The sequence below is a fragment of the Lissotriton vulgaris genome, chromosome 4_1 (genome assembly GCF_964263255.1).
Source record: "Lissotriton vulgaris chromosome 4_1, aLisVul1.2, whole genome shotgun sequence".
NCBI classification, from domain to species: domain Eukaryota; kingdom Metazoa; phylum Chordata; class Amphibia; order Caudata; family Salamandridae; genus Lissotriton; species Lissotriton vulgaris.
Window position 1 is genome coordinate 988,999,424 of NC_141691.1, and position 24,578 is coordinate 989,024,001.

General features: G+C 43.3%; 1 protein-coding gene across 1 annotated transcript in view; it reads right to left on the reverse strand.

Moving 5' to 3' along the window:
* The window catches only part of OTULINL (OTU deubiquitinase with linear linkage specificity like), a 327,060-nt gene that overhangs the window by 34,961 nt on the left and 267,521 nt on the right, over positions 1-24,578 (reverse strand). The window contains exon 6 of the mRNA XM_086965249.1: positions 16,231-16,359. Coding sequence (XP_086821375.1) covers positions 16,231-16,359 — 129 coding nt within the window. The remainder of the gene's footprint in view (positions 1-16,230; positions 16,360-24,578) is intronic.

The window sequence follows — 24,578 nt, forward strand, 5'->3', positions numbered from 1 at the left end:
CAGGAAGGTCTGCATAAACTGTAAAAAAAAGTGCTGAAAAATGAGGTGGCTATTCTGTGAGAAAGCAGCTGGCACTAGATGTAGGGAATTGCCCAATCACCAGCTAGTACACAGAGTAACACAGGCACCTTACCACCACTTCCTCTGAACATTTCTGGATTAGAGAAGAAACATCTTGAATGAAGACAAATTGGATTGGTTGCTGGAAATTTGAAGGTCCAAGGATTCCTCACTTCTGCTGACACCTAGGGATTGGAACTGCTCTCCAACTGTTAAGTGGTTGGTCTCCTCTAACTTGCTACAGGGACACAAAAAGCGGAATGTCTCCCGACTGTTGGAAGACCCAGCTGGCCACTGCCAAATGAACCCTGCAGGAGTCCTTGCAGGAGAGACACCTATAAGCCTGATCTGAAGGTTGCAGACCAGGGGCACCTTTCCCAGCATTTGGAGACATTTGGGGCTTGCTCACCTCTGAAGGACCAAGACAAGGGGCTGAGGAATCCCCCAGGGATATTGCACACTCATTGAGCATGAAATGCAGGCCTGTTCTGGTCAGAGCTTTTTGCTCTCAAGAAAAACCAAAAAAGGACTCATTTAAACTCACCTCTAAACTTGGTGGACGGTCAGTCCATCAGGGTGGGGGAGGTAATCCACTATGCCATCCTGATGGACACAGTAGCATCCACAAAACGCTTTATCAGGTCCCAAAGTCTGATAGCAAATATACCCTAGTGGCAAAGCAAACTCAGCAGCTACAAAACTCTACTTTGTCCCACTGTGAGCTCTTGGGCCCAAAACTGAAAACTTAAGTGGGATCTCAAATGCAAAGTATCTGACTTTGGGGGACCCTTGCCAGTTTTACCTTCTGGCCTCACCACACTAAAGGGTTTCAAACTCTAATAAGCAGACTAAGTCAGAAGGTAAAAACGTTGGCTGTTGCAATATGTTTGGGCTACCACACCTCCAATCCATTGCTGTTGGTCTAAAATTGCACCTAGGTCCTAGTCAACTGTGAACCATGACTTTTAGTCATTTTCGCCTCAATATGTTATCACTGGCTTCCCTTATCCAATTCTGATAATGTTGGTTTTTTTTTGCCATAACATTTTCCTGACTTTTTCTAAGTTGATTTGGGAACTTTATTGTTTTGTGTTCTTGGCTCTCAAGTTGTTTGGTAGTATTTGTACTTAAACACATTTCTATGGGGAATTGCCTGGTGGTTGTGACATAGCTACCTGGAGTTCAGCAGAGATTCCCCTAAAACTGTGTGACCTGTGACATATCTGGGGTGTATTATTAAGTTGGTAGGAGTACCCTCTTTAAACTAATGATCTTACACTTTATGATATGCTTCAAAGGGAACACGCTTGGTAAAGTGATGATATATTCTCTGCGGGTCTGTTTTCACCATTATATCTGAAAATACTTCAAATCAAAACCTCTCTACAGTTCTTCAGTTACAAGCTATATCCAAAAGGTTTCAGTCTACGCTTCCTCTTCTCAGACAGCAGAAGTTGATTTTAGTCAATTTTATGAAGTACATAGAGGTGAGGTAGCTTCTGGAAAGATATCAACATCAGATAATTTAGGATCTCACATTTAATACCACCCTTTTGGTAGGCTTACATGTAAGTGGCTGCTGGAAGGTCTACAAATGTAATTCATTTGAACTTTAGGGCAGTAAGAAGTTTCAACCTCTTTTCTGACATATCAAGACGGCAGCACCACAACAGCACAATTGAGAAGTAGGGAGTGAGGGGTTCCTGTGGGATGGAGCTTCAGTGGGACTGTAGCTTAAGGATGAGATGGGAGAAACAAAGTATCCTAGCTGGACAGCAGTCCTTGAACTGCCCTAGGAAATCTCAGGATTTGAGTTCAGCATCATCAAACAGTTCCTCTAAACTGGAGATATTCTCAGTAGTGCGCACTTTGCCAAAACCAAGGGCTGTATTCAGGACATCAGTCATGAACAAAGAGGGGTTGTAGAGCAAAATAGTCACAGGATAATGCATAATCGTCTTTCACACAATCAGGGGGCATTTTGCAGGTGAAGAAGTCAGACACCATGAAGACAGATTACAACCTTAACGGGCACTTTCCTGTAGAAACATGATGTAAAGTAGGAGCAATCAAACAAATAATTTATTGAAGTTGCTCTGTGAGAAAATATTTGGATAAGGTGGGTACCCTAATTCCGCCAAAGCACAAAGCCTCAATATCAAGTCAGCAATCACACCACGCATGTCCGAATAGTTGTGAACCTAGCAAATAATTCTGCTTTTGGAATGTATGGAAGGTTGCTAAAAACAACGAAATGTAGAAATCATTAATGTTTTAGCAAATCCTATAAGGGTTGCTAGAGACAGGAGCAGGCACCTGTCCACCCTTAAAAGGAATGTAGAAAGAGGATCCCACAATAGAAAGAGGAGCCCACAAGTTCTGAATTGCAAGGGTAGCCCTCTCGCTATGACCAATAATCTTACCATCTCTAATGTAGTCGTGGGCCAAGCGAATTAGGAACTGTCCTAAAAGTGCAGCAGAAATATTTTGAAAGTGGACCAATTAAACTTAAGGCCTGACAGCTTCCAGGATTGGTCAACTATATCCATGGCTGCAAGGAGTGACCGCTTGATGAAACCTCAGACTAGTAGTAGTGCTGTCAGATTGGTACATAGGATGATAACAAATTGTAGGTCAAACCTCAAACGCTTTTTAAGTGACAAAAGAAGGCCCAAGACAGAGTCAAATGCTTTTTTAGAAACCATGTGGCCATGACAGAATCCCCTCCCCCTTCATATATGCTAATAACGTTGAATATTCCATCAATAATGCAAGCTGTTGACCTGTCAATGATGAATGCTGACTGATGTACAAACTTTTAAACCAAACAGCGACTCTAGCAGCCAACAGTTTAGCTAATGTTTCTGGTTCTGTATTGATCACACAGTCTCTAAAATCCTTAGCTGGCATGGGCAGGACAATTATGAGCATCTATCACATTGTGGATGGCAGCCTACACAATTGAAGAAATTTCCCAAACAGTCACAGCAGTAAAGGAGCTAGGATGGGAGGAAATGCACAGGAAAGCTCACTCCCAGCTTGTCCATCCCAGATGAATCACAACAATTGACTGCTAGGATTGCAAGAGACAGCCAGTCTAGCAGTTCCTGATTTTCACCTAAAAACATTAATCAACAGCTCATCATGATTTGATTCAACTTTGCCTGCACAGAATGAAAGCTCAAATGTACAGAGTCAAGTGGAAACTGGAGGTAGCTGCCCGTTTAGTAATTTTTCTTAAAAACCTGGTGAAACAATAACTCAATTGCCGATGACTAGATTATTTATGAGTTTTGCAAGGCCCCTCCCTACCCAGTCTATGTTCATGCAAGGACCAATGAGATGCAAATCTCCCACGGATAGGACTGAAAGCTTCAGATTCAGTGCCAAAGTAGGGGTCAGGAATTTATTTTGTTTAAACATATTTTTGTTTTTTTCCCACCAGAGAAGATGTTAACATTTCAAAATAATCAGGAATTAATCTTTACTTTGAGACTGACATTTAGCATTCTCAGGTGTTGATCATTTTAACTGGGCCCTGGGCGAAACTGGTTCTGGGTTACTTGTGTTCCGGTATAGGGAGGACCTAACCTGGCTGTTTGGGCAGGACTGTTCCCATGAGGTCAGGGTAAAGACTGATTTGCATATGGCTGGGTCTGAACTAGGGTGGCATGGTGAGCAAAAAATGATGGATTGGGATGCAGCCCTAGTGATTGACAATGGCTGAGATTAATTCAAGTGTTCCACCAATCACCTTATTGTTTTTGCAGATATTTGTGTCTCACAATATTTCTGTAGTTTATATTTTGTCATTAAACCAATCTGTCAATTTCAGGCAGAATGAAGTCACTGCGCAGCTAGAAGGTGCCACCTACCAATGTGCGGGTTGCATTGCTGGAAAAATCTCTGGATTGAATCCATGGGAAATGCTTATTTTAAAAGATGGGCAATGCAATGTGTAGTAGACGGTGAGTTTGATGGTCTTTAGTCTGCTTTGCACATGCTGCCTGTTATTCTCCTCCCCCCCCCCCCCAGCCCACCCAGTGCACCTGCTAAAAAGTGCCTGATGCCATGGAGAAGTTGACACATATCAGCATGAGCTGGTTGAAGATGAAGAGAATACACACAGGGGTGTGGATCTGGGAATGACAGCTGAAATGGTATCTTGAAATGTTAACCGAACTATGAAAGCTCTTTGCAGCTGGGGTCTTCTCCTTCCTGATGGTTTTGGTCAACAAGGGCATACTGACCAGCAACAGGTGAGGCTTGAGTAGGAGGGTGTAAAAAAGCAAGAGGCCATCCAACTCAGCTCCCAAAATGGTCCATTTTAGCTTTGATAAATAAGACAGGCCAGTCCCTGCGGCAGCACAGTATTAGGGTGTCTTGAAGCATTCCAGACAGCGACACAGGTATCACACTACAATAAGGACAAAACCATGCCCTGCACAACATGTAAAGTGACTGACCATGTCACTGGATTTTTTAGACCCTCATTTAAAGTGGAGGGATATTCTTAAATAAGGGGCACAGAATTATTTCAGATCCCAGATGCTGCCTCAATCCCTATGTTTCCATTATAGGAAAGTGCAGTGGTAGACAGCAGAGTTAAAGCGAAGTTGTATTATATTAATGGTTGCCCTTATGTAAGCCAGTCACACCTACCTCAAAGCAAGATGTATGTGGCTGCTGTAACCAGTGAGAATTCAACACCAGGAACAACCTCAACTTCTCAACTTTTTTCGTTCCTGAACAAACACATTTAGAAGTTGCCAACAGCTATTCGTTCTGTTAGGACATTACCACAAACAGAGAAATAAGGTAGCACTTGTACGGCAATGCTAAATTGACTTTTTACGTTTTTTTCATGTTTTAACACAACATTATATCTCTAAGTTTTCTAAATCTTCATGTACATCCGGTGTGTGGGCTTCTTCTCCTCCTTTGCACCCCTCCATTAACTTGTTCTCCGATGTGTCCATTGCTATTCATACCCAAAAAATCCCATGTGGCTCTTCCATGGGTTACCTCTCTCATAATATACCACCTTTTCGGCTTCTATATACGTCCATTCCCCTCCGCCTTTCTCCAATGCTAAATTGTCTTGATGTTCAGTTGACTTGATGAAACTACTTCAAACTCCCTCTGATTCTGAAATTTTCAATGAGAAGTTCATGTTTTCTGTGTGCATTCGGACTCCCTGGGACCAAACAAAGGGGCGCAGCTATCAATGGTTCAGCATGGATAGTAGCACCAGGGCCCAAGGCAGTGATAGGGACCTTTGCACCCCAATTATGGATGTGTTTTGTACTACCCAACAGGGATTGAGGGGAGCATTTTCCAAAAATTGCTTTAGGGCCCATGTCACCATTGCTACGCTACTGACCAAACACATATGTATACCATTCGCCATCTATCACATAACCAATAAATGGAAATGAGCTTCTTCTAACTTGCAATGAATGTTTCCCTATCTAACTGGGAACACACTAAGCAACTTTAACACAGAAGAAACAACAACAACAAAAACTTTAAGAAAGGGCTGTCTCCTTGTGTTGTCCAAAATGCAGGAAATCTTGTTTCCCCCCCACCAGGCCTATGTATTAGAAATTAATCACAACAATGTCTAACAGAATACATCTCCATACATAGCTTACATAACATGTGGCTCGGAACGGTAGCAGCCCCAGTAAGTGCTCGGGGTTACAGTTCAGTCTTTTATAGCACACTAGCAGCCTGTCCCGACGTTGTCCGGGTATGAATTGCTGCCGGCCAGTAGTATATTGTTTTGTAGGATTATGTTTTGATAGCATTTCTTATCTGTGATAGGCCTGTGAAACGCTCCGAATCACAGTGCACTGCTGATGCACTTAAGAGTGGGCGTTCAGTAGTGTGTGACCTCGAGTTTCCCTACTTTATTTTTCTTAGCAATATTATATATCGCGAACTCGACAACATGGCATGAGCACAATTTACATTACAGAAGAACACATTCATTTGTGGTAGGCACGGGGAGACAAAGCGATTTGCCTGGAATCACAGGATGTTGAGCTGATGCAGATATTCGAACGTAGCTCCCCAGCTCTAAAGTTCGCAATTCTAGAACTTGTGGCGGGAGGTGTGTCTAAAAGTGTATGTCGGTGCTGGCCATCAATGAGAGAGACCTGTGCATTTTTTAAATCGGTGGTGAAAAAATATGAGTATGTTGCTGGAGATGTGGGCCGCCGTGCCACCAATGTACTTACCGTGGGAGGGTAAACACCCATTATTCCACAACTTTCTTTCCGCATACCATCACTCCGCATACTTTCATTACGAAAGTACCATGACTCCAAAATTCCATTATAACGCATGGCATTACATTTTATATGCTTTTACCACGCATACATTTACAACGAAATTCGTTGTAAATGCATGAATGGTAAAAGCATGTTTTTTAAAATGTTTGGAGAAGGTAAGTATGGGTATAGGGGTATACGTTTTGGGGTACTGAGGTATATGTTTTGGGGTGTTTGGGTATTTTAAGGGTTCAGATGTAGTTTTGGGTTATGGGGTACAGGGGTAGTTTTAGGGTTTAGGGATAGGTATGGGTTTTGGGGTACAGGGGTATTTTTAGGTTTCAGGGCTAGGAATGGGTTTTGGGGTATAGGGGTATTTTTAGGGTTCAGGGGTATTTTAAGGGTTCAGGGCTAGGTTTGAGTTTTGGGGTACAGGGGTATTTTTAGGGTTCAGGACTAGGTTTGGGTTTTGGGGTACAGGGGTATTTTAGGGTTCAGGGGTAGGTTAGGGTTTTGGGGTACAGGGTTATTTTTATGGTTCAGGGGTAGGTTTGGGTTTTGGGGTACAGGAGTATTTTAAGGGTTCAGGGCTAGGTTTGGGTTTTGGGGTACAGGGGAATTTTAGGGTTCAGGGGTAGGTGTGGGTTTTGGGGTACAGGGGTATTTTTAGGGTTCAGGGCTAGGTTTGGGGTTTGAGGTACAGGGGTATTTTTAGGGTTCAGGGGTAGGTTTGGGTTTTGAGGTACAGGGGTATTTATAGGGTTCAGGTCTAGGTTTAGGGTTTGGGGTACAGGGGTATTATTAATGTTTAGGGATAGGTTTGGGTTTTGGGGTACAGGGTATATTTATGGGATAAGATGGGTTAGTGTTTAAGGGTGTTGGGGTATTTTAAGGAGTAAGGGTGGGTTATGATTATGGGGTGCAGGAGTATTTAAAGCGAGCAGGGTGGACACCCAGAGCTGGAATGTACAGAACCTGGGAAGAAAAAACAATGAAATATTGGGCATAACGCTCGGTTTTTTTTCCGTAATCCCGCGCCCCGCCCACGCCCATGCCCCCAGCACACGCACAAAGCACACGATATGAGACATGGCATGAAGGGCTGAACGTACCACACACCTCCAGCGTTTGTCACGCCCCCAGCACAAGCTCACAGCACAACGCAGACACGCCCACAAGTGACTACTTTGCTGGCACAGTTCTTTTACCTTTTAAATGTATATGGTGAGCGTCTGCATAGCCTATGTCCTTCTGCTGCAACTGCCCTTTCCAACGCTGTATTGGGTGTTGCGATTGATGCTGTGGTTCCTGAGATTACCCGCCTCAAAGGTTTGGGCTCTCTCTTTATTATATTAGTATAGATTTTAGGCACATAGCCATTAAATTTAAGGAGTATCAACAATGAATAACACACTGAGGATATTCAGGTATAATTTATTCAAGTCTTTGATAAGTCCACTATCTCCCCAAGATTGCTTCTGTGGGCAAACTCTAGACATATATATCTATGGGTTCTTCTAGTTTTGCTCCCTAGTCAATCGCCAACCGCCATGGATGGATGATTCAGAGATTTCCTGCATTTGGCAATGTCTTCTTTAGCAAGCATAATTCCAATTCCAATTGAAGTTGCCTAGGAGTCTTAAAAAATGCCCAGTAGTGCAGTACGCGGGTCTGGTTCTACTAGTCCAACCAAAATCCTTGAAAGGCCTGTGTACTCTCCCAATACTGTGCAATGAGAGGACATTCCCAAACTCTGTGCCAGAAGTGCCCTGTTCCTCAACTGCTTGTTTCCAGTCCGGGGAAAACCTGGCCTGGCAGTTCGGGCTCGACTGTTCCCATTGGGCGCAGGGTAAAGGCAGATTTGCATATGGCTGGGTTCAAACTGGAATGGCATGGTGAGCAAAAAACATTGGATTTAGGACCAGATCTCTGTACTGGGGTGAATGTAAGACATTGTTCTGCATTCTGTCCTTCATTTATTCTTTTTGCATTTGTCACCCCAAGTGGATACCGAGATGTGGTCCCTGTGTTCTCCATGCCACTGGAGTTAAGCTATACTGGCTGATGAGGGGTGTAACCCCGAAATCACCAGTCCTAGGATGCTTGTTTCCAGTCCAGGGAGGACCTGGTCTGGCAGTTTGGGCTGGACTGTTCCCACTTGGCACAGGGTCAAGACTGATTTGCGTAGGGCTGGGTTCAAAGAATGGCACAGTGAGCAAAACAACAATGGATTTAGGCCCAGAACTCTGTACTGGGGTAAGACATTGTTCTGCATTTTGTCCATCAATTGTTCTTTTTGTATCTGTTCCTCAAGGCAGCAGAAAGAAGCAGGAGCATATATTTTATTTGCCTGCCACAGTCTTACGGGTGTAAAATAGATCATATATAAATGTTTAAGCGGGATGAGCCGGACTCATGAGGAGACACCTAGCACCCTTGGGGACATACATGCATTCCTCCAGTCTGAATCATCCAAAGTGCCAAACCATTCCCGCTATCATGACCTCAAGTTTAAGGAAAGGTATTGGGAGTTAAGCACTAGAGACTTACAGATCGAAGATATCCCTCCTTTTCCAAAAGGGCCCATAAGGATGTCTGCTTTGAGAGCGCTAATTTCAGGTAGGTCTGCAAGGGCTTCCCGATGGAACATAAGAGCACGATGTTATTTTAAGTAGCAGTAGAATTGAGAAGTGCAAGCCAGCCTGAAGCATTTTGGAGGATTTCATGTGTGTATCCTGCCAAATATCTTCCACTGTGGATATGGCAATTTGATCCCATTTGACAAAGTCCCCAAGGGACGCTGTATGTTGCAATCTCCCACCAGGCCATAATGTTGCTTTAAGCGTAATCTTCCGATCCCACCCAATCCTTTGCAACGAAGTTCTCCAAACAAGCAGGATTGCTGTAGTAATATTTAGGAGGATCGTCTGGATAGGGTTCCTATCAAGCAATCCCAAAATGCTATCTCATCCCTCTAGTTCCATCACCAATCGAAATGCTGGGTGTAGCCACCCTGCAATCAAACTAAAAACTGATAAACAACATCTGGGTTTCCCAAAAGTACAGCCGCACATCAGCTATGCCCATTCCTCCATCATATGGCAATTGAACGCATTTACTATTTGCCAGTCGAGGAGGAAGGTTCAGCCACAAAAGGATTATATTTTCACAGACAGCTTCTGAAACCAGGAACTAGGGACAGGTAAGAGGAAGTTTTAGAGGACATACATAGGACAATGCAGCATCATCATTTTAAACAGAGCTACTCTGCCAAGACTATTAAAGGGGAATTTAGCCCATGTGGTGAGATCAGTGGCCAATCTAGTCAGAAGAGGTCTAATTCAAACTCCATCTCCAGTTAGGATCTAGGGCTGTATTCACTCCCAGGTATCCGAAACTAAGCGCCAGATGTAGATAATCCCCGATTACCGATTCTTAAATACCGAATCATACCGATTGGGTATTTAAGAACTGGCAATCGGGATGTAGGTATATTTACCGAAACAATTACTGAATCGGTAAGATTCGGTAATTACCGAATCAGTATTTACCGATTCGGTAATTGACATTGATTCCTATGGGCCTTGAGGCCCATAGGAATCAATGTTAATTACCGAATCGGTAAATACTGATTCGGTAAAATTAACGAATTTACAAGGGGGACAGGGTGTCACTTTGACACCCTGCTGCACCCCTGATTCTGGCTTGTGTGCAATGTGACACACATACATGCCCTTAGGGCATGTATGTGTGCCACATGGCACAGGTGTACATGCACAGATGTGCATGTACACAGGAATTCGTTATTTACCATGAGATAGTATTTCATGGTAAATAACGAATTCTTAAGGCCTGTGGCACTATTTTAAGTTCCACCTACATCTGGAATTACTGATTCGGTAAATATACCGAGTCGGTATTTTACAGAATCTGTAAATTTACCGAATCTGTAAATATTACAGATTCAGTAAAATTCGGGCCCTCTACATCTCAAAAACCAATCACCGGTCGGTAACGGCCGAAATCGGCCGTTACCGACCGGTAATTGGCGACCTTCATCTGACCCTTAGTGTGTGGGTTGGATGCTGCAATTGCACATTTGCTGTGTCACTATTCCTTTTCAATATAGCCAGAATGGATTTGGACCAGTTCTCCCGGAGGTTGGACACCTCCCCATAGAGGGTCAAAATCTGGAGCAGATGGAGCAGATCTGAGCCCATAAGAGAGGGCCAGGAAAGAAACAGGAGAATATTGTGTGCATTATGGACAACTCGGTCCTCAAAGGCTAGACCCCAATAAAATCCCCAAATCTGGTTTCACACCTGACCCACACTGCTGGAGTTCTATTGCTAAAGTGAAAAGAAGTTGGGATGAAGGACATCCCTGCCTGGTTCCCCTCCAGATCAGAAACAGAGAGGAGAGGGTACAGTTACCACAAACTTGAGCCTGTGGACATAAAAAGAGAATCCAGACATAAAACCTAAATTGATGACAAAACCCCATTTTTTGTAGTAATGTGTTGTGCTTTCTTGAAGTCTAAACGCATTAAAGAACTGAGGTCTTTCAATTCTGAAAACTTGCCAGGGGAGGTCTTTTAATTCAGAAAACGGCACAGGAACCCCTGGAGCATGCAGATACAATGTTGAGTTTTCCGATGTGGCATAAAGCCATATTGATAGGAGTGGACGAATTGGGGCAATAGCCTATTCACCAGGGTTTTGCAATAAATTTTAATCTCTTTACCAGTGAAATCTACCAGTAGGAACAATTGTCGGGAGGGTGGGCCAATTTATGGAGAATCACAAGAGTTGCTAGATCTAATTCTGGGGAGAAATGTCCCCTCTCTATTTCCTCTTGTAAATATCCAGAAGGAGTGGACTAAAAAATGATAGAAAGTAGAAATAATATTCTATAGGGAGTCCGTCCGGACCTGGGGCTTTACCAGAATTCATATCTTTTAAAGAACCTTCAGTTTCCTCTCATGCAAGAGGATGATCAAGCACTGCTTTATTGAAATCCTGTAATTGCTGCATAAGCAAGTCTTCAATGAGTGGGATGAAGTCTCTCTACTGGGACGGTCACATGTCACATTCAGAAACTGGTAATACTCTGCAAAATCAACAGCAATATCTGGTGCCTCAGTAAGTATCTCACCCTGGTCATCTGTAAGAAAGGAAATCAGAGGTGATTTTATGTCCTGTGTTGCAGCCAATAAACTTAATATACCTGTCTCCCCATTTATAAACTCTTCTTGTCCTGCTCAGTCAGCATTGACGAGCCTCCCAAAATGAGTTGTCGTGGGGATGCTCTCTCAAGGGCTAGATGGAGCTGCGTCTGCTCTGTCTATTGACCTTGAATACTGTGATCCAAGGCATTATATTAGTTTCCAGTGCCACTACCAGTCCATGTTTCTCTCTTTGCCTGTTAAATATTATTTGATTCCCTGGACAGCAGCCTTCCTGGCTGCCTAAAATACCAGGAGAGGCTTCTGCCCTTTTATGTAGGTCAAAGTAAGACTTCAGTTCTTGAGCCAGAAATTGCCTAAATTGTTTGTTTACCAGGTGGTAGGCATTGGGCCAGAAAACACAGATGAAGGCCTTCCGCCCAATACCCAAAATGCGATTATAGGAGCGTGTACCGAAATACCTTGAGGTCGAGTAAGGGAGCCAGTTCTATGGGAAAGAGCAATGGTGGGGAGCAATATCAAGTCAAAACGAGAGGTTGTCTTATGTGCATCTAAAAATTTAGTATATACAGAAAAAATGTGGATTCCATGCCCTCCAAGGCTATTGACCCAGTCCCTTATCCCTCCCTGTGTCCACTCTAATCCCTTAGGTTCAGTGGTGTTCACCTCCGGGATCATAATGTCATTGAAATAACTCCCTAGACTGATAGTTCCTTGGGGTAACTGCAGCACTACCGCCTCTATAAATAACACAAGCGTAGACTTGTGTGGTAGGGGAGGAACATATACACTAAAAAGATCATAATGGCTTCCCTCAAAAGTGCCTGTTCTCGATCACAATTAGTGACCTACAGAGTTTGGTGTCACTTGGGAAACAGCAAACAGAAAAGTTCTAGGTAGGAGGATGGCAACCCCTTCAGGACCCCTTAGTGTGTATGGCATGGTACACTCTGTCATTGTAGAATAATCAAGGAGGAGAGCAAGGGTTTTTAGGGGCGCGTCCTGTCCCCAAATGTATTATGTAGAATCAATGTGGACCAGCCCACTATGAGTAGGAATACTCACTGATATTCTAGGTCAATTGTAAAGATGGTTTTCTGACTGGACCCGATGGGTCTTGTTAATAAACCCCTCACACACCAACCTGGTTGGTGTCATGCTTCATCATCGGGGTCCAACCAGGCAGCCGAATGCCGCCTGGTTGTGCTTCCACGCCTGACTACAGCGGAGCAGGTGTTGTGTGAACGTGTGAAGTGGATGAAGGTGAATATTAAAAGATACCTCTGGGAATCCTTGCCTACTGTTTTTTTCTTGGCAGCCCAGGGTATTGTTTAAAAATATATAAAACATATATGTGATGCAACTACAATTAGAAAAATTATTACTAAGAGTTGACATATAAGGTCTACATGTTTCAGTCCCTTCTGGAAAAGGATATGCGGTACTTTCTTCAGGACCAAAAGGAAGGTGAAGTGAATGGCAAAATTTAGTACCACAGGTGTTTTTTGTCCTACACACGCGCTAAGGTGTGTGGAAAAAAGTGAAAAATAAATAAGTGTCCGTACACTCACAGACACTAGACAGCTGCAAGAAAAAACATTGCTAATGCTTGCTGTTCCAGTAATTCAGGGAGCGGGGGAGAGTCGGACTCCCGTTAATGATTTGTTTAGAGAGTGTCCTCTGCGGGGATTCCTATTGGGACCCTCGGCGTCCCGACTCTGTCATTGTGTGACACATCATGCAGAGAGGGGACAGTTACTGACCAACTCATGGGTCTCCTGCAGCAAAACAACTGCAGGGGCTTGATGTTTTGCAAATCGCAGAACCGCTCTGCTCTTGGTACGGTTGATTAGGCCATTTACATTTAACGTCATAATTGTAAGGGCATACATGGTGGTAGAAAAGTACCCAAGTGAACATGCGTTGGGATGTGGAGTGACAATTCGGATTTCCAAGAGGTTTCCCGCAGCCAGGATGAGCGGTGTATGTAAATAACAAGTGTCATTTTGAGTCAGAACATACATAGAGACATAGCAGCCGACAAACTGAAAGTCCAAAGAGGCCAACTGGAAAAACAAGAAGAATCCCTTTCCCCCCAACAATCCCCCATTCCAAACTTCCACCCCAGGAAAAACGAATGCCCTCTGAACAAAAAACTAGGAGTGAGTCCCAGTGTAACCTGTGTAAGAGAATCTTAAGAGGATACAGTTGTGCTGGCAGGTTAAGTGTAATGGGTTACGGCAATCAAAAAATGTGTAGTCTGTGCCCTCTACAATAGCTCTGGTGCCATGTCCCAAGTAGAGGAAGCGTTGTGTGAAGAGTCCTGTTTTGGGCAAAGGTCAGAATCAGCAGAAACATCTTCAGAGTCTGAGCATGTTATATCGTTGAGATAATGTGTCCCAATCTATTTGATGTTCTACGTCCTTTAGGATGCACTCTGCATCCCCGGTTATTCTGCAAGGCTACCAACCCCCAGGAAGGGCTCGGGATCCTCTGAAGTGGACACTGTGCGGTCACCCATTTCCATGCAGTTTCTGGAGTGTCAAAAAAGATGGATTTAGAATCGTGGATCATTTACTGCTTTACTTTATCAAATGACTAACACAACTGTTGAATCTGGGGAGTAATATCTGGAAAAATCAAGATGAAACTTGATTGAAATGAGAGCGCCCCCCGTATGGCCCTATCTAAGAACCACATCCCGGTCTCTACAATTCAGTATTTGACAATCGGGGAGGGGGGCAACTGTTGGGGGTCTTTGTGCCAGAGATCCATGCCAAAAGCAGGTGGAAAGTTGATTGATGGGGATCCATGTAACAATCAACCGTTCTAAAACACCTTGAGGTGAGGAGTCCACCTCCCTTTCAGGAAACCCCACAAAGCAGAGATATGTAGCATTGTGCTCTATTTTGAGCATCTTTCATATGGTTTTCCAGGATTTTGGACGTCGCTCAGAGGCGGGAAACCATGGAACCAAGCTCCGACATCGTGTCCTATAACTCTGAAATACTGCACTTCACCTCGAAGAGCCTCTCAGATGCACCATGGAGGTCCTGGTGCAAAGAGAGACCTCAATTCCAACCTCTCCAATCTTAGATTGGAGCGTAGAGTGAGAGGCCTGTAGAATTATCCCAGATTCTTCGGCCCTGGGGTTCTGGACCGATCTTCCTCTGTGCCTGGGAGGGGTCAGTTTATCTGAGCCCATGGTGTGGGGTCCTTAAGTTGCAACAGTAAGAGGAGGAGAGACAGCGGCCATTGTTGTTGGAATGTATGTAGTGCAAAGGACTAGTGCAAATCAGATCACAGCTGCCCGTACACAGCCCCTGTGGAAGCCAGCAGGAGGAGCCAGCATCCCCTGCTTGATCCCACCAGGTCGGCCAAATGTGCCAGCACCAGGGTGGTGGGTGGTGTTAGAGTCCTACTTCCGTCGGTCGACAGCCTGCTTTGGCCTTGGAGGGGGGGTCGGGTCTTGAGGAAATAAGGGGGAGATCTGTGGCCTAGTGGGAGAGGCACTTCAGCCGATACACAAGCAAGAGGTTCAGGGCTGCCCATTCTGGTTCCAAGGGAACCACCTGATAATCATCACACGTTTCCTTGGCCCTGAGGCTCCAGACCGGAGGGCTGCAATTGGCTGCACAGGAAGAGAATAAGGAAGACATGTGTAACCAGCCGAACTTGCCAAGCAGTCACTGTCAGGGACCCAGGATCTCAGCACACAACAGCATGGTGGATAGAGAGAATGCTCCTCCACTCGACAGTCTCCTTCAGCGCGCACTTGGTGACCCTCAGACGCAGGTCTCAATGCACGGATCACCTGGCAGGATCCACCAAGACTACTCCGCCTCGAAACCCACGTGAGTTGGCAAATGCTTGAGGTCAAAGGTCCCGTTGGTCCAAGTGAAGGTCGTCCCTTCTGTTCTGGGTTCCGACACAGAGCTTCAGATGCCCCTAGTCCACTTAGCGGCTTAGGGAGGCCGGGTCTGCCATCTTACTGTCCCTCACCTGTCCTCCATAGCCTCCCCAAGGTCCACCTCTGGGCCTAAAAACAGCGATTCCCCGGTCCCAGGTGAGTCCACAGTAGTAAGAGGGGCTGGAGGCGTACAAGAATAGCAGATTAGCCCCATCCGCACCAGGAATGAGCAACAATCCTACACAGGGAGCTTAGGTTAGAGCGTTCATCATCTTGGCCCTTTTTGGACATGCCCGCAGTGTTAAAGTTTTTTATCGCTAATTTTACGACAGTACTCTGAGTCCATTCTGTCTCATTTCAATCATTACTTGTGGTCTTACACGAGAAAGTAGATTTGAAGGTAATGTTTCAATTACTTACCAGTATATCAATTCTACCTCGTCCTAGACATTAGCTAATAACTGGAATGAAAAAATGGACAAGGAGGTAATGTTTAGTGCTATGATGGTGGATGTATGGGCCATGAAAAATTTCAACTATTAAGCTTTTTGGCACTTTAGTAAGTTACAAAAATTGACACTTTTGTCCCTTTCATACTAGTGGATACTGCAAGTGAGACAATTAACTTTGCCAATGGGCACTTCATTGCCAAGTTCCCTTACTTTGAGCAAACCCATGAACCTAGTGGATCAATCAGGGGTTCAGAGACATCACCCCTTGCTCACACCGTAAATTCCACAAACTAAAAGATACATGTTCACAGCAAAGATGAATATAACATTTGCATATCTGCAGCTCACCTGACTCTTCAGTGCTTCTAGACTCCTCCGTAGCTTTACAGAAACGCTTGGACCTGCATATCTTTCAGGCCCGAAGCTGAACTGCTGGATCCAGTTGCAGCCATGTGAAAAAAGAAGCCTTTCTGGGATCTGCAGAAAAAATGAACACACACGGGTCTTATTTACAATGCAAAACAACAAACAACTCCAGGGTCCTCTTTGAGGCTATTGGCATTCCTTCACAGTGCTTGAACTGCTGCAGATCTAGAAAGTTATGATGCACCACTGCACTGACAGAATATGAACAGGCTGATTCGGAGTGAGAACAGTGCAAATCTGGGTGCCACCTCAGCACCCGGTAGAATCAAAAGCTGTGGTATTTCCCGGGTGCACAACTTGCATAGGATTCAACTTTCCAACCGTGAAATGGGGAAAAACACACTAAGCAGGTTTCCCACGTCCTAGGTGAGGCAAACTCGATTTCATACAATCTGCACAATTTGTGCCAAGTTAATATTGTGTGAGACTAGACCCACAGAGAAAGCAATTAATGAGCCAGTTAGAACCAAGTAGTTCCCTAAAAATATAGAACAGAATATGCACTTATTTTTCTGCAAGAGGTATAAACATGCGCCCTAGTAAAATCAAATGTACAGTCACCTTTAGATTTCCACATTAATTTGACCAATGTTTGTTAAGGAAAGCAAGTCTCCAAACGTTCCTATTTGCCCCAAAGAAAACATGAAAAGTCATTGACTGGAAATCAGAGTTACGAGGGCCAAATATAAACCATTTTGCATAGATATCATTAGACCCATTTACTACATGTGGGACGTTTCAAGTAGGGACTAAAGAAGGAAAATACATGCCAGTGTTGTTTAATGAAGGAAGATAAATAAATGTGCCTTTAACATGCACATACATTTCTACTACTGAATTGTAAGTATTTTGGGACCCAGTCACAAAGGTATCATAAATACATGTATATATGTACTACACTGTATAGTTACTACCACAATTATGTGCAACTCTACACTAGTTTTGCTATTCACTCCTTAGGAGTGTAGATTTACATCTAGTTGTAGACTTACATGCCTCCACTCCCTCAAATAAGGGGGGTGGTGCATCCTACAACAGGATTTACAATCTAAAGTTACTACCAATAACTGTGCACACATAAGTGGCAATCTCCACCACCGTGGCAGAGTTCTCCCTACAGGAAAGTGTGGGCACAATTATTAAAGTGCATTATTCTTAAAAAATATATTTTAATGTAAAATATAAATGTAAAATGATTTTAACTATGTATTCCTAACCTACAGTTAAGAAAATCAAATGTTACAGCTCACTAACTCATCAAATAAAACAATTAATTAATATATATTTTTCAACCTAATAATTGTTTTTTAAAAATTAGAAAAATTAAAAAATAGCCAAACTTACTTACACTTCTATTTTATTTAATGTATGGTAACATTTGTTAAAATTAGGTGGGTAATAATTTTAGACTAATTTTTAATTATTTAAAATTATTGTGTCTAATCCCAATAATTTTTTATTGAAATGTATTAACTTAAAAAATAATATGTTATTAATATTTTTAAATCATTAAAAAAATAAACAACACATAATTTAAACATTTAAATAATTTAATTTTAAATCAGTTAATGGAGGGTGGTTCTATTTCCCTGCCTCCACTGTTTTCCACAGAAGTGTGTGAAGTACCTACGTGTGTCCATGTCAGGTGCTTGACGTACTTTAAATTTGGGCTTCAGTACATTTATATCTGGTATGACATCTCTAAGGCTTTAGTAACTTTGGAAGTGTAGTTTGTGAATAGAAATGGTCTAACACATTTGTGGTTCTGTGTTCCTTAAAATTCCCAAAACCCTTCCCATTTAGTAGTAAATAGTCTCTAATCTCCAGGCATTCTCCCACATTTAATACGAACACAGATAAATATGTGTGTCGAGATTTTCGCGTCGAAAATATAGCAGAGGTGGCATTGTTGGTGGATTTATGCAACTCAAGTGAAGTCAGAGCATAATATATGAAAAAAAGAATTGCAGGGGCCCACATTTTATCTTAGGAGCTCATTGCTGACACTGCAGAATGTCAGGGTTGCTTGAGAGTAAGGCAGCCCCATAAATGATTCAACCTCATGCTTCATCCTTCCACCACCTAAACTGACACTCTCTTTATCTGACTCTCACATTTTTTTTTTAATCCCTGCTTTCTAGCTTTGTCACCGTTTTCTTATTTGTCTCCTTCTTCTTACCTGTTATGAATTCTCTCGATCTCGAATAAAGGCTGATGAGAAAATAGAAGTTCTGGTACTAAAAAATAAGTACCAAGGTCCCCCACCTTTAAGCAGCAGCACAAATTAAGAAGAACATGAATGTGGTCTAGAATCCAGTTGAATGGATTTAATGCAACTGTTTAATTTATTTAGTTTAGTAATAAAAACATTTGTGCTACACATGTTCAAGTTTCTGTAGTTATCAAGAGCTTCCAACTGGCATTATTGCACCACTTTTAGGAAATATACTGAACTGCATAGAGATGCATTCTTATTTCATGGATGGTATTTGTTTGACCATTCAGGTATAATTCAGATATACATGAAAGGGAGCTTCTATGTCCTAATTTATGTTTACATTTGGAATAGGGACACTGTCGAAGTTAGTTGTGGGTTATATTTTTCAACAGAATTTTCTTAGCCCTACATACCCTCGCCTCCAACGACATCCGCGCTGGCCGACTATCCCCGTTCACAACAACTCCCACCGCCCCCGCCGTGTCCTCAACCCATTGTCGGACCGCGACCTATGCTCTCTCCTACACACTTATGGCCCAGGTCCGGTAAAACACATACCTAGCACACACATCCCCATACCCACAATTCTTACAAACCCTCTGAGGCTCCCAACACTCAACAACAGAGGTTCCGTCCCTAACAACCTCAGAAAAGTTCCCCTCACTCTAGAGAGCTCGACCACCCTTCTCTCTCCCAAACTCAAATGCATCCTACTCAACTGCAGATCGGCCCAGAGACACTCCTCCGACATCGCTGATCTCGTCTCAGCTAGGGATCTGGACCTAGCCTTCCTAACAGAAACTTGGCTCACTGAAGCCTCTACCCCGATTATGGACATACTAGTCCCCCCCAACTATCACATCATTAGGCTAGACAGGCCCTCGGACAAGACGGGCGGGGGAATTGCATGCATTTTTAGAAGCAACCTCTCCGTTACTAAAGTCACCTCCCCCTCCCTCTCCTCCTGTGAACTCCTCTGCCTGGACATCACCAGCGAGGGCAAACAAGTTTGTGCTTTACATCTCATCTATCACCCGCCTGGTGACAATCTCATATTCACCCAACAACTCATGGACATGATCACTTCCAATGTCGGTCGGCAGACCACCCAAGTCTACCTGGGTGACTTCAATCTCCACTGGAACGATCAGAAAGACACAGTGGTGAATAGTCTCAAAACTTTCCTTAATGCGCTTGAACTCACCCAAATATGCGATAGACCAACACACGACAAAGGCTCGATACTTGATCTCATCATTGCCAAAGAGAATTCTACACAACTGGAGACGATTCTACCCTGCGACTGGTCAGATCACCACATTATCACCTTCTTTATCAATGAAAAAGTTAAACCTAACCCGGCTCAACCAATCAAATCCAAAACATGGAAAAGGGACATGAAGAATCTCAACCCCTCTACTCTGCCTCCCCACATCGGCAATCTCCTCCATCCCCCTTCAGGTGCCTCGGATGTTCAATCACTGACTGACCACTACCTTGAATCTATGAATACATTAGTCAATGAAGTCGCTCCACTGCAACTGAAGAGAGTCCCCACCAAAACTTCTAACCCCTGGTATGACGACAGACTCAATGACGACAGGCGTTCGATGCGAATGGCAGAGCGCACCTGGAGAGCGGACCCCTCAGCACTGCACCTCAAAAGGCTTAAAAACAAGAGAAATGCCTACTTCACGAAAATAAAGCGCACAAAGTTGGACTTCTTCAGCCGCCAGTTGGACCAAGCAAAAAACAGGCCAAGAAAACTGTTCGAACTAATCAAGACCCAAACAAAGGCACAACCCTTACAATCAAATAGCACAACAAGCGACACCCCACACTGTGAAGACTTCTCTGCTTTCTTTAAGCTAAAGACTGACAACATAAGAAATGACCTCATCATGGATGTAAGCCGATTCCCCAACCACACAAGAATGGCTAACACTCAACCTAAAAACATGGCATCCTGGCTATACTTCGATACCTACTCGGAAGAAACAATACACAAACTGCTCTGCACCTTGAAGCCCTCTAATCACCTCACAGACCCTCTACCTGCTAATGCTGTAAAAGACTTCATCCCCTTGCTCCTCCCTCTCTGGACCAAAATCATCAACTGCTCCCTGCAACAAGGCCTCATTCCAGACTCCCTCAAGGTGGGGCAAGTCACGCCTATACTCAAGAAACCTACAGCTGATCCGTCTGACCTAAACAATTACCGGCCCATCACCAATATCCCCACCCTGGCCAAACTGCTGGAGAAATGTGTCCAACTCCAACTAACAAGACACATTGACCAATTTGACCTCCTCAACTCTCATCAATCAGGCTTCCGAGCGAAACATAGCACGGAAACAGCTATGACACACATAATTGATGACGCCCTCCAAATTCTTGATCGCAATGAGTCCTGCCTCCTCATCCTTCTTGACCTCTCGTCAGCTTTTGACACGGTCAAACATGAGAACTTGCTGGAGCTGCTAAGCACTAGAATGGGTCTATCGGGAACGGTTCTCAAATGGTTTTCGTCCTTCCTTCACAACCGGTCTCAGAAGTTCAAGATCGACAATGTGCTATCTTCACCTGTGCCTGCCGATCTAGGTGTTCCACAAGGATCTTCCCTCTCCCCCACATTGTTCAACCTCGTCATGGAACCGCTCGCCACCTTGCTCCAAGCTTCTAATGTCCAATTCCATATGTACGCTGACGACACACAACTGTACCTAAAGCTTCAATCTCCGGAAGATATCAAACATCTGAATTCCACGCTTATTAACACTCAATCTTGGCTAGCCGATAATCACCTCAAACTTAATGCTCTGAAAACTGAGTTCCTTCTCATCTCACCCCCGGCGAAAATTTCCACCACCCAAACATGGCTCAACAACCTAACAGCACTCAATGTCCAACCCACCATCGTGGACTCAGCGAAATCCCTAGGCATCACACTAGACGCCAAGCTCAACATGCAGCAGCACGTCAGCAAAGCCACAAAAGCAGCTAATTTCCAAATCAACACACTGAGGAAAATTAAACCCTTCCTCCCTACTGAAGACTTCCAAACTGCTGTACAAGCGTTAGTCATCCCTCGAAAAGACTATGGAATTGTGGCCCTCAGCGGACTCCCGCTATCCACAACAGCACCCTTAAGAGCCTCCCTGAACGCTGCCGCAAGACTCATTACTGGCTCAAGAAAACATTCGCATATTTCCCCAGACTTAAAGTCCCTAAAATGGCTGCCTTTTGAAGCCAGAATACAACTAAAAATTGCAGTTATGACACACGCGGCCGTGCACCACAATGCACCCAACTACCTCGCTCAAAAGTTGTCTATATCAGGAGGTTCGAGATCCAATAGAAGCTCAAAAAATCTACTCCTGAAACCCCGTAGATTCCGGAAAGAGAAAACTTATAAGCGCTCCTTCTCAGGAATGGCACCCAGGATCTGGAATGCGCTCCCTCCTGAAACCAGGCGTATCTCCTCCACTGCACTCTTCAAGAAAGAGGTGAAAACCATCCTTCTGGCCAAGATCTCCTGAACCTTATAGGTGCTGGATCAGAGACTCTGCATTGCCTTGTGTCAATACTCACCTTGTCCTTTGGCACTATACCTCTACTTGATGGAGACACTACTACGCTACTTTCTTACAATATATGATACACGTTGGGTCACTGATTCACCCTCCCGGTTGCCCCCACTCAGTGCTCTCTCTATACTAAAACACTGGTATAAGCTTTCCACACACCCAAAGTGTACCTGAACACCTCTGTAGTGGGATCAATGACTTGTGCCGTCTTATACTACCTGTTTACCTGACTGTATATTGATATGTTACCTGACTGTATATTGATATGTTTTATGTATGTTATTATTATCCTTTCATGTTAGTGACTACTACATTGCTCCCATTACCCCTGTTCATTCCTACTGCCCCTACCATGTCATTGTGAAGCGCTCTGATATCTGTAAGGATCTTGTTCGCGCTATATAAAACTTTGAATAAATAAAAAATAAATAAATAAAATAAATAAAGGAGACCGGAAGATGGTGGCTGCCAATTGCTAACTCTCACAAGTTAATGTAGGAAGAAAGTGACAAGTGGCACTGAAAAAATACGACTGGGGAGTCTTTCAATTCCCAAAAATATGTGTGCTGTCTGGAACTTCCTTTCTGATAGTTTTGTAGAGTCTACATATGAGACAATGTGGTTCATTACAGAGAACTTAAACTGAATGGCAGAAAACTTAAATTAAATTATAATATGTTAGCAAAGTAAACACTGCAGCAAGGTCTTCCCACAAGACAGCTGATACTAAATCAAAGGAGATGCTGGCTTAGGACTACTAACATTTCAGGAAAGGGTTGGAAAGTAATATTGTGTAACATTTGGGCAGATAGAACATAAAGAAGAGACTAAAACCTCTAGTACAGGGGTCTCAACATAAAATATGGGATCTGACATGAAGGCTGCTCCATCTACAAGCACCATATAAATAGATGGGCTGAAGCAGCGGTGGCCGAAAACAAGATCTAGACCCAGCTTCTTAATAGCAGAATTGTCACCAAGATAGGCCTTTTTGGGGCACTTTGGATCATCTAGTCTGATAAGTGTAGACCGGAGTCTTTATGTGGAATTTAACTGCAACTGATCTACAACATTTAGGAGACCTAGCCCCATTAATGCCCCTCTTGTCAGTTCGAGTATTTATGTCCATTGTACTCTGAATCAATCTGAATACTGAGATTATCCTTTCCTCAGTTTTGTGTCCACCCTGGTGTGTAAGTTAAAGCAGAAAACAGGGGTAAGCCAATAGGCCTGGCTTGCATTTCCAGTCCGGACTAAAACAGTTTTCAAATAGCCTACTTTAGCGACAAAAGAAACAAAAGTCAATTGTTTTCTGTATAAATGAGCCAAAGAATACAATTTAGGATGATTGAATGCATGTTTGCGATGTAAAATAGTCCCTCATGCTTTGCAATGCAAGCGCTCCATAGAATGCAGAATGATCCCCTACCAGCCAGTAGCATATATATATAAGAAAGAATTGGTAGCAATGGGCCCTGTAGACAGCCAATATGTTTAGTGTGATCACGAGAACAGGTTATGAATAGGTACCCTCTTGCATATTATTAGCTATGTACAGAAATGCTAGCAAGTGGTTGTGCCTGGAAATGTTTAACATGTGAATGGGATGCCTGTTACACATGCACATAGCTGGATAACTGTGTGAATTCGGTATTGATGTTTCTACTGCAAAAATAGGTGCATATCAAGTATGGTTACTGGTGTTCCTGTGTGAATAGGAACTCTGAGAAAGATCTAGAGAAGCTGACCTGGGCAAGCAATCCTTTTACATACATTCACTATAACGAACTGGAAAGTTAACTTATGCTGTGAACCCCAGAGGGCAAAACAATATGAATTGATTAAGACAAGCCTCGTACTTGAACCTGGCATTATGTTGATTGCCTTTGATTGTATTTTGTCTACGGAGCTGGAGAATATATATATATATATATGAAAAATTCACCCCTATAAAGGAAAGGGGTATGCTAAGAATTGATGTGGACCAGGAAATACTAGCTCCATACAGAGGAACAACCTTTAAGACAATCAAACCAGCTCTCTGGAGAGAGAACCTATACCATAGAGTTTTAAAAAAACTAACTATACAAACGTTTTTTTACTCTATTTATAGCATTATTAGGAAAAAATGTTTTAACCAAAATTAATTTCACAATTAAACTTGTAGTGGACCATCTTTTTACATCTTAACAGGATAAGAAAGATAATCAGCTTAGACCATGGCAAAAAAAGAGAACATTAACATTTCATACACAGGAACACAGGATGAAAATGTGTATTTGTACAGCTGCAATACCCTTGGACTAAAAGGCAGGAAAATACACCAATCTCTTGCTTATCTGTCGAAATAGCAGAGTCGTAACTATCTTCAGAACGACATTAACTATTATACTGGCAAATGTGCAGGACAGCAGGACAGAAAAAGAACAACTGACCAGGTTGAAAAACAAGATTAATAATGCTTA